The 12543-nt window shown below is 36.1% G+C and overlaps 1 protein-coding gene across 10 annotated transcripts in view; it reads right to left on the bottom strand.

Moving 5' to 3' along the window:
* LOC143037613 (S1 RNA-binding domain-containing protein 1) overlaps positions 1–12162 on the bottom strand; it is a 33278-nt gene extending 21116 nt beyond the window's left edge. The window contains exons 1-5 of one of the 10 annotated variants that reach the window (XM_076206112.1): positions 12119–12162; positions 10639–10751; positions 5896–5994; positions 4717–4935; positions 3423–3637 (exon numbers count right to left, since the gene is read on the bottom strand). In XM_076206112.1, coding sequence (XP_076062227.1) covers positions 3423–3637; positions 4717–4935; positions 5896–5994; positions 10639–10751; positions 12119–12134 — 662 coding nt within the window. In that variant the 5' untranslated portion in view covers positions 12135–12162. The other 9 variants (XM_076206113.1, XM_076206114.1, XM_076206115.1 and 6 more) reach the window with 9 other exon arrangements.
* Between the last annotated feature and the right edge of the window lie 381 nt (positions 12163–12543).

Genomic DNA, 12543 nt, shown 5'->3' with positions numbered 1-12543 from the left:
TTCCCACTTCTGACTCCATTTCCAAACTTTGTTCAGATCTCTCTGCAGCAATTCAAAAAATTTTCATTATTCACTTTCCTCAGCAATTTTGCACCATCTGCAAAGAAGCTCATGTAACATTCCACATATTCATCCATGTCATTCACATAAATATCAAACATTATTGGGGCCAATACTGATCCCCGTGGAACTCCACTAATCACCTCTTCCAAAGTTGAACTCTTTTCTCTGAGCACTACTCTCATTTTCCTTCCACTCAAGAAATCCTTCATCCAGTTCAGTAGTTACCTTGTATACCTCCTATGGTTTCCAGTTTTTTTTTTTTTTTTAATAATTTTTCTTTGGTACTTTGTCAAAGGCTTTTTATAAGTCTACAAAAGCACAATCAGCCCATCTGTCCCTTTTTTGTATTATATATATATATATATATATATATATATATATATATATATATATGTATATATATATATATATATGTATATATATATATATACATATATATATATATACACATATATATATAAATATATATATCTATATATATACATATATATATATATATATATACATATATATATATATATATATATATATACATATATATATATATATACATATATATATGTCTGTATATGTATATATATATATATATATATATATATATATATATATATATATATATATATATATATGTCTTGAGTAGAAACAAATCAAATTTGACACACGATCTTCCATGTCTAAATTCAAACTGTCTCAGGTTTGGTATATTGTTTCCTTCCAGATGTTTTATCCATCTATTCTTAATAACTTTTCACAAATTTTGGCTACAGTACTAGTAAGGAAAACTAGTCTGTAATTTGTTGGGTCTTCCTTGTTTCCTCCTTTATATATATTGGTACAATATTGGCATTTTTCCAGTCCTTTGGTATTTTCCTTCTCTGAGTGGAAACTTATATTTCCCCCATTAATTCTTCTTTACATCCTTTTAGTATCCAATTTGCAATTCTGTCTGGTCCATCTGATTTCCTGATGTCAAGGTTCATTAACTGATCCATTATTTTTTTTTGTGTTATTATAATTTCCCTCATGGGGGGAGGTGCACTTCATGCTCTTCTTCCCAATGCTGTACATTTTCTCTAGTGAAAACCAACTTGAAGTGAATGTTCGTGACTTCAGCCATTCCTAAATATTCTGTGTGTTCTATATTTCCATGATGTAGTCTCACCATTTCCCCATTTGTTTTTTAATTTACCATTCACATATCTATAGAATAGCTTAGGTTGATCTTTACATTTTTTCTTCTTTTTTCCCATCTTTTCCAAGCTTTATCTCTTCTATCTTTTGCCTCAATGCCCCTTCTGTTAACCCCTTCGTTATCGACCTGTCAACCTTACTTAAACAAATGTTTCAAACCACCCCATGAATGGCTGGAGCCTTATGTTTGTAAACACAGACACTTGCCACCACATGGGTAGAAATAACCCAGAAACCGAGGCCTTGAGAGCCCTCAATACACACAGCTTATAACTGTGACACGTGCGTGTCACGGGGAGCACGCTCGGTTCCTGGTGGGTGCACTCAGCCGTGACACGCAGGTGTCACAAAACACACATCCGGTACTCAAGGGGTTAATCCAGCACTTGATATACACCTTTTCCTGTTTCTGTCTTGATATGTATTTATCCACTCCCTTCATTATAAATTTCCATCAAAATCATCCATTTTTCTTCCAATTGTCTCTTCATTATCAAATTTTTCCCAACTAGCATTTTGAAAAAAAAAAAAAATGTCTAAGTTTCCCAAAGTCCATTTTGTTACACATCAGTCTCCTTTTTCTGTATTTCTCATTTCTCTCTTTATTTCCTCCTTTAGTTCAAACTCTATTAATATGTGATCACTCTTCCACACAGTGTCTTGTATTCCATTTTATCCACAATTTCAGGTTCTGATGTAAATATTTAATCTAGTCTCAGAAGTTCTTCATAACTTCTATATCTGGTATTTTCTTTTACCTATTGTGTCATTGTATGTTCTATGGTCATGTCAAGTAATACATTTCCCCAAAGATCTTCTCCACCTTTCACTGTTATTTCTTCCCAATAGATTTCTTTGCAGTTAAAGTCTCTTATAAGTGCATGTATGTACATGTGTGTTTTTGATGGGAGCATGATAATTACCTCACATATCCATAAGCTTCACATATCTAGATCCATCTTGGCCCAATTAGACCAGATGTGAGGGAGATAACTACATTAACGCTCAGGAGTGGTATTAAAACAAATATATGGTGAAACACCAATTTCTCCCATCACTATATCTGCATTATTGAGCTTCACATTGGTCAATGGGACAACAATGGGTGTTACCAATTTTTTGTCTTCATATGTAACTTCTGTATAATTATCTTTTATAACTTTAAGATATGTTTTGGAAAAAAAAAAACACTGGGCACATGTTAAGCCTAAATTTGGCTACCATTCCACTATTAAGTTTCTGTTCTCTTAAGGCTCTCCCTTTCACACTCACATTCAACCAACCAACATTCCTTGTACATCTCATTTACTTTTACCCACACTCAGTTTTTTTTCACATACACTTCAAAATTTATTCACTAATTGCTTCATCTTTCCTTGAAATCAGCCACTAGGGCAGGATCCTCAGCAAACAACAACTGGTTGACCTTCCTAAGTCCTTCCATTCTTCAATCTATCTATATACCAAGGGTTTTTTCCCCCTTACTAGGGAGGTAGCCAAAGTCAAAAGGCATATACCATTCCCACCCATTCCACTCCCATCCACCATCCTTCCATTTTTACCATACCATATACCAAAGGCTTTTTTTCCCTGACACAGGGGGGGTAGCCAAAAAGAAAAAGGCATAGAAACCACTCCCACCCATTCTATTTCCTATATATTCCACTCCCCTCCAACTTCCTATCTTGGCACCTCCTGGATGACGTGTCATCCATTTTTACTCACCAATTTTAAACTTCTCCCTAGTACTTGTATTTGCAGTTACGACTTTTATCAAACCATCCATACACATGTTGAACAATCATGGTGACATACGCAACCCTGATGCAGCCCTACATTCACCTTAAACCATTCCCACACTACGTTCCCAATTCTCACACATGCACTATCATTATAAATTACTTACTACCTTCAGCAGACTTCTCCCTATCCCATATATTTGTAACATGTTCCACAAAGCAACCCTATCATATGCCATCAACAGTCCAATGTTTCTTACCAGCGAAACATGTGGCAACAAATATCAAAGGTGACTCAACTGCCTGACAATCCAAATACATGCAATAATCAGAACAGCTTCAATCAGACAAGCCCCATGGCATAAATACCCCACCATCACTCCTTGCATTGGTACAATAATGTCAAAGAATTTTTTATTTCTAACATACTTGAGCTGTGAATAGGAATTTTGAATTTCTCGAAGCTTCTCGACATCCATGTTATTGGTTTTCTCCCTTCTGTATCTGGCAATGAAGGGCAGAGTGTTTTCTTGTTCAAACATGGTGATAACATTGTGGGCAACCCATTCTTCAATATTCTGTCTTTCAGCGATTACTTTGGATGGATTCCACTCAAAGACTATTTCACAATCATCATCTGGGATCTGTCATAAAAGAAATTTAGAACAACCTATCCCTATTACGAAAACAATATAATCTGTCACTCCAAAAATCAATATACAACAAAGACCTTCTTCCACTTATATGGGGGTGGGCGGTGAAGACCCAAATCAAAGCACGCTCAATGTATTCTGTATACCAAGGGCTTTTTCCCCTTTATAAGAGAGATAGTCAAGTCAAAGGCACCCACAAACTCCCATCCACCACCCATATTTCCCTCTAATCTTAGTTCCTCTTGGATAAAGGGGTCATCCCTGTCTCCTGCCCACTGCCTGGGTCAGAAGCAACGCAGAAAGACACAGTACATCAACAGCAGGGAGGAAGAAGAAGAAGAAGAAGAAGAAGAAGAAGAAGAAGAAGAAGAAGAAGAAGAAGAAGAAGAAGACGAAGAAGAAGAAGAAGAAGAAGAAGAAGAAGAAGAAGAAGACGATGACTGTCAAGGTCATTTACTGATGCAGTTTTTTCTAAGTTCTGTTTTGTTTATCATATTCCTACTTCAACGTTTCTTGCAATGTGTACTCTAAGCCAGACCTATACAAGACCTTGATTAATTCTACCCTAAGGTGCTCTTTTCCCTACCTTACAGTATGAATGGTAAAGTCACAGGTCATAACTAATGCTGTCCTTACAAATGATGCTTACCTCTTTCATATAGTGATGACAAGCAAATCCACCCATATCAGGTTCAGATGTATGGAAGGATCTGCTCATCATCCAAATGACTCACCCATATCACATTTTATTTTATGTTTACTGTTCTTAAAGCACCATGACAAAGTTGAATGGGTAGGGATAAAATAGGAGTGGAATTATGCCTTTCGACTTTGACTACCTTCCTGGCAAGGGAGAAAAAGACCCTTGGTATATGTATGACAAATCAAAACTCTTAAGCTTCAAAACAAGACCATAATCAGCTTTCTAAAATCACTAATAAATTAGCTAAGTGGACTATGATTTTTTTTTTCCCCCTAAGGGAAGCAAATTGGCATGCCATGAAAGTTAAGATAACTATAGAGGGGCAGCATATAGCCTTAATGAAACATATCCTCATGGTTAACATTACCTTGACTTTCTTCCTGTGTTTGAGTGTGCCTGCTCCCCCAACTTCTCCTCGACCTGTTTTCTGACTCTTAATTTCACGTGTAGCCTTAGCATCGGGTTCCAACGCCTTTCTCTTGACACCTCTTGTTGTGCTGGTTGCTGGAGCCACTTGTCGGGGGGCTGCAGGTGCCACATCCAATAAAGGCATTCTAGTTTGATGTGGCTGATGCTGCATCTGCTGCTGAAGAAACAAGAAAAAAAAAATTATTTGATAAGAGGTTTGTATGTGCCATTAATGAAATATACATTCATACAATCATTCAAAATATAGCATTCAAAGTAAGCCTACATTTTCTATAAAATCATATCAACATACTACATTACAAATTAACTTAGTCATAGTATGTGTAGTCCTGTATACATATTAAATCACCCACAGCAAAATGCACCAACAAGTCTGATTATATTATCCTCTCAATTAAAACTATCTCATATGCCTTTCCAACTATATTCAGCAAGCTGATACCTTTAAAACTGCTATAATCACATTTGTCCCCTTTTCCTTTGTAAAGAACTATATAGGCACTCAAATCCTCTGGCACTCTCCCCTCCCTTAGACATACATGAAACAACCTCACTAGTCAGTCCACTATAACTGTACCTCCCTTCTTCTGACACTAACAAGTTCCCAGCGATATCAGCTGATACACGAGAAAGTTTTTGCATCAAAGATTGGACTATTTTGGTATGGGTGCTTAAAAAGGTTGCCTATCCCTATTATAGGCCCTCCTTTAGATCTCTCTGAGATTAAACTTAGGACTGTTGTCTGTTTCTATTTCACCAGCTGAAAGTAGCAGGAGGGGAACAGTCACTGGTTGTCTGCTCTCCTTGTGCAAAAAGGTGAAGGAAATACATTTAAATTGACAGAGATCTTGGGGGCCCAGTCTGGTTAACCTCTCAGGGCTTCACCTCCAGAGGGAGGTGATGAGGTTGACGGGTTTAGAAAATGTGCGACAGCAAGAGGATTCTTTCTACCATCCACCTTGCAGGACCACCACTAGCAGGGTACCCATCGCTAGTCCTTCCTATTCACTACATAGGCAAAAGCAAAGCAACGTAAACACAAGCTCATTCATTCCAATGGTCTCCCGACAGCATACAACCATTCATCCCCGTAACAAGCAAGAGAGTATAAGCATACATCGAAAAGAGTTGGGTCTTTTTTCTTGGCCCCCCTGGTCGCCCTACGGGTTCCAGTTTGTCTAGGTGGGTACACACTCTGAGGCTCCTGGATTGGCTGCTAGGTGAGGAACGGGAAAGAAAATACAGCATTATAGGGCCAGGCATTCATGCACTCACACCAATTACAGTATTACAGGTCAGCATACAGTGGCTCCAACAAGCCACACCGTAACATCTCAGCTGAGTGACAACCAGGACACCTTAAGGCATTCTGTAACTTGTAACATGAAACAACTAATTTCATATCATTATAAATCATATAAATAAATCTGTAAAGTTAATGTAAGGTTATACTAGTAAAAGGAAATTAGTAAATAAATAATGACACTTATCTACTGCTGATGTACAAAGACAGTCCTTGAACCAGATTCTAATCTATCCTCGATACAATTCTTTTAATCTTGATAAGAAATAACCAGTGTCAGTGTTACAAAGATAGATGTATAAATCAACTAACATCAGAGAACAAATAACATACTGTACAAATAACATACTGTAAGTGCTGTTCATCTATCAAAAAGCATTTCTGCTACAAAGTTACTCCATAATCATAGAAAACTGCAAGGGTTACCCACCACTAAGTGTGGCACTGATGTAAACAAATGGACTGACAATGTCTACATTTCAGAAAATCGTCTTCCAATAACTAAACGGTTCAGTGATGTAATTCACTTGATAATCCATTTCATAACTTCAAACACAAGTAGACAATAGAACTAATGATAGGCACCTGCAAGTGATAGTCCTACAGAATGAAATGCTGGATAGAATCATCTTTTTGTTGACGTATCACATAATTTCCCAAACTCGTCACTAACTCCCTTAACCACTTCGGTACGAGAAAAATTCTAGCACGCAGCATCAGTTGCCTTATGTACAATGCATCACACTACTCACATTATAAAATATAGTCAATGCTATATTACTTGTTCTCTTTTACACTAAGTAATAAAAAACACAGAAAAAGTGATCAAACCAGTTCACAGAATCAGTGGTAACTCAGGTACAACTAAAAAGAAAAAGAAAAAGAAAAAAAAATCAAGACGCTGATGCTAGCATCCTCATGTACCCACTCATGCCTCATGACGCCTACATATGCATCATCGTACCAAAGTGATTAATCCCCCCTCTGATCCTGCCACAAGAACAGTATCATCAGCAAACAGCAACTGGCTCACATTCCACTATTCAACATGGCTACAACCAAACAAACCACCTAAAAATCCAATATTCTACAGATAAATCTCATTAGTATCTACCCTATCCAATCTGATGGAAAGACTAATTACAGAAAGAAACGTAACCAATCTGCCCACTTCTTCAAACCAACATGGACTCCAGGAGGGACCCTCCACCGGCACACTTTTCACAAATATCACTCAACACATGCCGAAGGGATTTAACTTGAAAGCACCCCTAGAATGAGCAGTTATAGAGGTAAAAGATATCCACAAGTCATTGTGTAAGATTCCTGGATGCATACTACCAAAAAATATATCAGCAACAGACAAATACAACAAGAAACAGCTACCAAACTTCTTAGTTGGTGGACAGTGCAGAGACCCAAATCAACAAAACTTCTCGGACTAAATGAAGACTAAATGAAGACCCCCCTTAGACCAATGTTCTCACCTCCATTATTAAGCCTTCTCACATGTGATCTCCCAACACTAGGTCTACAGCATAATACCAAAGTGCTCCCATGTGAAAGTTATTTTACAATAATAACCCAGCATAGCACCTAAAAAATAGCTTCTAGGAATACCCAATCTCACTTCAACAAACTATCAAAATAGAATGAAAGGACTCCCCTCAAAATTCATCAGTAACACTGTTTGTTCACAATAATCAAAATCAAAGAACTGCCCAGTAGTAAAACAGAATGGCCAAACCTTTCAACTGGAAAAGAACTCTACAATCCTGAGCCTTATTTTTGATAATCACAAGACCTTTAGCCCACACATCAAAAACTGAACAGTGAAAATAAAAAAGAAAATATAGTACAGTATGGGCTTTGGTCAGCAGAAGGGAACACTAATCACAGTCTACAAAATTCTTAAGAACTACACTCAACTGTTTCCACAGCAGATGTACATCTATCTCTCCATTTTTCAAAGTACAGTCAACTCACGATGTTCAGTTATATTCTTTCAAGTTTTTTCACTCTGGTAGTAATAATGACTAAAGAAAAATAATGAATTTTAAAAATTAGGAGTTTTTTTGTGTTATCCTTGGCAATTCTAATTGTTATTTCAAACTATGTGTTCTTTTCATTATCTGCACTTTATGTATATTGATTCATTGCCAAATAAAATTATTATTATTATGATCAAGCAATACATTGCTCTAGGTCTCTCTTACAAAAGCTCCATGGTTCCTAGTAACTGGCAATAGCCACCAGATTGGCCTGTAGGTTACTCAACAAAGAAATATTGAATTGTTGTCTGAGTATGGTTAGGGTGGGGCAATGTAAGATGAGGTGTTTGGTGTCTTTTATGTGATGACTGCATCTAGGGTAGTTTGTTTCTGTGGCCAGGCCTATTCTGCATTGGTACTGTCTTAGAACTGGAGAGCGATTTGAATGTTGTCATGCTAGTTTGGTTCTTGCTTCTCCTGGGAGGGAATTTACTGAGATGTCTGATGGAGTAAGGTACTTTTTAGTCAGTTAGGAAGATTTGTTTTTGTGTTTTTTGTGATAAATATATATATATATATATATATATATATATATATATGTGTGTGTGTGTGTGTGTGTGTGTGTGTGTGTGTGTGTATTTTACCTAGTTGTATTATACAGGAAGGGAGCTATGCTCGTGGTGACACTTTGTATCTTTCAGCATCAAGTTTATTCTTAAAATTGTGAATAGTACTTTTTCATCTAAGTTATTCCATATATCCAGCATTCTGTGTGGGAAGCTATTCTTTTTCTTATCTCTTCTATAGTTGTCCTTTTTGAGTTTCTTTTCATGACCTCTTGTTTTTCCATTGTCCTTTTTTAGTAAATCTTTTCTGTCAAGGATTTCCACTCCTTTAATGATTCTATATATAGTCAGTAGATCACCTCTTTCTCTTCTTTGCTCTAGTGTTGGTAGTTCTAGCTTCCATAATCTTTGTCTGTATGTTAATTTGGAAAGAGCTGGTGCCAACTTTGTTGTTGCTCTCTGTATTCTTTCTAGTTTCCTTATATTCTTTTTAGTACTGGGTGTCCATAGTGTCGCTGCATATTCCAGTTTTGGTCTAATCAATGTGACTAATATTTTTTTTTTATCATTTCTTCATCCAAGTATTCAAATGCCACTTTCATTGACCTTAGTAGGTTGTATGTTTCACCTACTATTTTGTTTATATGTCTGTCCGGTGTCATGTCATTGCTGATTATCACTCCAAGGTCCCTTTCTGAGTGCACTTTTTTTATTTCATTTTCACCAATTTTGTAATTTTTTGAAATTCTGTTTTTGCTTTTACCAAACTCCATTATGCTACACTTCTTGATATTAAAGTTCACCTCCCACTTTTGAGTCCATTTCCAGATTGTGTCCAGGTCTGATTGTAATGAGTCACAGTCCTCAATTGTTGATACTTCCTTTAATATTTTTGCATCATCTGCAAAGAAATTCATATAACATTCAACTCCTTTATGCTACACTTCTTGATATTAAAGTTCACCTCCCACTTTTGAGTTCATTTCCAGACTGTGTCCAGGTCTGATTGTAATGAGTCACAGTCCTCAATTGTTGATACTTTCTTTAATATTTTTGCATCATCTGCAAAGAAATTCATATAACATTCAACTCCTTCATCCATGTCGTTTACATATATGGTAAACATGATTGGAGCCAGTACTGACCCTTGTGGAACACCACTTATCATTTCTTCTCATTTTGAGTGTGTGTGTGTGTGTGTATGTGTATTCCTATATGGATGTGTTGTGTGGTACAGGTAGTTGGCTGTTGTTGTTTGAAAAGTATTTTCTTGGTGTAGTTTTTGGTTGTACACAGTGTTGCACTTGTGTGATGCAATGAGATGGGTGTTTAGGGTTGTGAGCCCTTGCATAAAACTGTGTACCTATCATTTTTATGTAATATTCTTGGGTGAATTTCTGCATGCAGATGTCTGATTTGGGTTTGTTATAGTGTATCCTGTAATCATTTTCAATGCTTTATTTTGTGTGGTTTGTAAAGTGTCTGTTTTCTGACTGTTGACAACCACACTGTGGAAGCATAATCAAGTTTAAGTCTGTTTTCTGACTGTTGACAACCACACTGAGGAAGCATAGTCAAGTTTGATTATCAAGAATTGTTAGTATTGTGAATAGAATTCCCCTCAGGCAATACTCATGGAATTTTAACAGCCACATGAGTCTTTGTTTCCTAACACCTGTAGGCATCAAGGGGCTACTGTAGTGCTATCCTTGACTGGTGCCATGAATTTGCATTTGAAAAATGATCACTTCAGTCTGTAACGAATGATCTGATCTCAAAACCTTTATTAACACTTTTTCATCTCATCCTTCCATCATGAGTTACCTACCCTTTTCAGCTTTTGATACATCCATCCACAGGCTACAAAACTCGCCAACTAAAGCCAAGGTTCATTTCAACTATGAAGAAAGAACTGCACTTACTTGAAATCTTCGACATGATTAAAACTGATACCCCTGCGACAGTCAAGACAAGACCCCGTACATGAGTGACAACCGTACCAGCACTGCCGTGGTTGGTCCATCACAGAGAACCTCTAGGTCGATGGTGGTCCGACCCATGGTTGCCCCGCCGGCCGGCACTTCCTCCAGGATTTCTATGGAATCATCTAGAGCTGTGACCAAAAGAAATAGATACAGTATTAGTCATTGTAGCTCATAAAAAAATTTCATCATTCAAGTAAACTAGGCAATACAGAAAAACAATAAAGTACACTAAGATTTGAACATTCTAAATCAGGGATTCCGAACAGTCAGTCATGAGTCTTCTTCTGGGGATTGTGGAGGGTCCAACTGTATGTACATTCAGCCACACAGACTCACGTATTTGTATCAAAAAATTGTAACACATATATATGCCGGTATATATATATGCAAGCAATCACATCACCATGATACGAAAATGCAAAATAATCACAGAAGAGAAACTTGTAGACAGTAAGTACTTTTGTATATTACATCTTCAGACTAAAAAAAAAAATTAGTCTGAAGATGTAATATATGAAAGTACTTACTGTCTACAAGTTTCTCTCCTCGTGTGGTTATTTTGCATATACATTTATATATATACATTGTATATTTTATCAATACTATCTCTGCTACTTAATCTTTTAACTTTCAAAATATGGTATCTGCAATATCACAAATTAGTATATTTTCAAAGGGCTTATAAAGATTAGGGTCATGACAGGTTTGGTACCACTGAAAGGGGTCACATACTGAAAAAAATTGGGAATCACTGTTCTAAATTATCAACAAAACAATCAAATGATTTATAAAAGCAAACTACTGTTTTCATACATAATTGAAATTTAATAGAAAACCAGTATACAGAGGAACAATCACTATTCTCTATATCAATGGATCATAGATAATAATGATGATGCCCGTTAATATCCTCCTAATTCAATCAAGAATTAACATAGGATCCTTCAACTTGCTACTAGCCTACTTCAAATCATTCTCATTATCTAAAAACTTAAAAGGCATCAAGCTATTGATACTAACTCTTCTCAAAAGGTAATACTTATTTCTTCTTCTTAATTAAATGTTCATTTCAGGAATGTTCAAATTCTGTAGGAGTATGTAAAATTAATTTGTTACATGGAACCGTGGTACATTTTTCAGGCATTGTGTGGTAAGATACGAATTATATTTCCATGGTCAGAGTTTAAAAATAATAACCAGGTGACTGAAATTATTTTCGGGATAAATCCAGTTGTAAATCAATTCAAGGCGTTTCAAATTACACTAGCGATCGTCCCTAAAGAAAATTCAAAGCAGTTCGTTGCACACCAGATGATCTCGGCCAAATCATCACCATTTCTCATCACCGCTTTTGATATCAATCTAAAGATATTTTGATATACACACATATCTCTAAACGTGAAATGCTGAATTATGTATTTTTTCGAGCACGAGACAAACAATTAAAAACCTGTATTCAAAAATAATGTTGTAATTGCATTGTAAAGATTCTCACCGCTGTTTGTTGACATTTTTGATGTCCGAAGTCGTTACATTAAGTTCGTGGATGTAATATTATATCAAACACGGAAAAAATAGTATGAATAATTCAAAGTCTTGCAATATTAATCAACAGAATAACCAACATATTTTTTATAGTTCTAGTAAGGTTCATTAATAAACAGAAAATTAAATATTTTACATATTTAATACGATTTAGAACAGCATTGTATGAGAGTATTTTATTGAACATTTATAAATGTTCACAGGAGTAAAGAATTATAGATTAACAACAACAAAAATGTAAACACGGACATGGAAATTAAGACTGACTCAGTACGAAAATTGACTCCAATTTGTTTTGTCGCATTGAACTTCGTTCGCTACCTCATGCATGTTTACGTTTTGCATGGCAGGTACATACTCGCACTTAGCGCAGTG

The sequence above is a fragment of the Oratosquilla oratoria genome, chromosome 22 (assembly GCF_046742065.1).
Source record: "Oratosquilla oratoria isolate Oo_2021 chromosome 22, ASM4674206v1, whole genome shotgun sequence".
In the NCBI taxonomy this organism is placed as follows: Eukaryota; Metazoa; Arthropoda; class Malacostraca; order Stomatopoda; family Squillidae; genus Oratosquilla; species Oratosquilla oratoria.
Note: the sequence above shows the minus strand (reverse complement) of the source record. Positions and strands in the feature narration are given on the sequence as shown.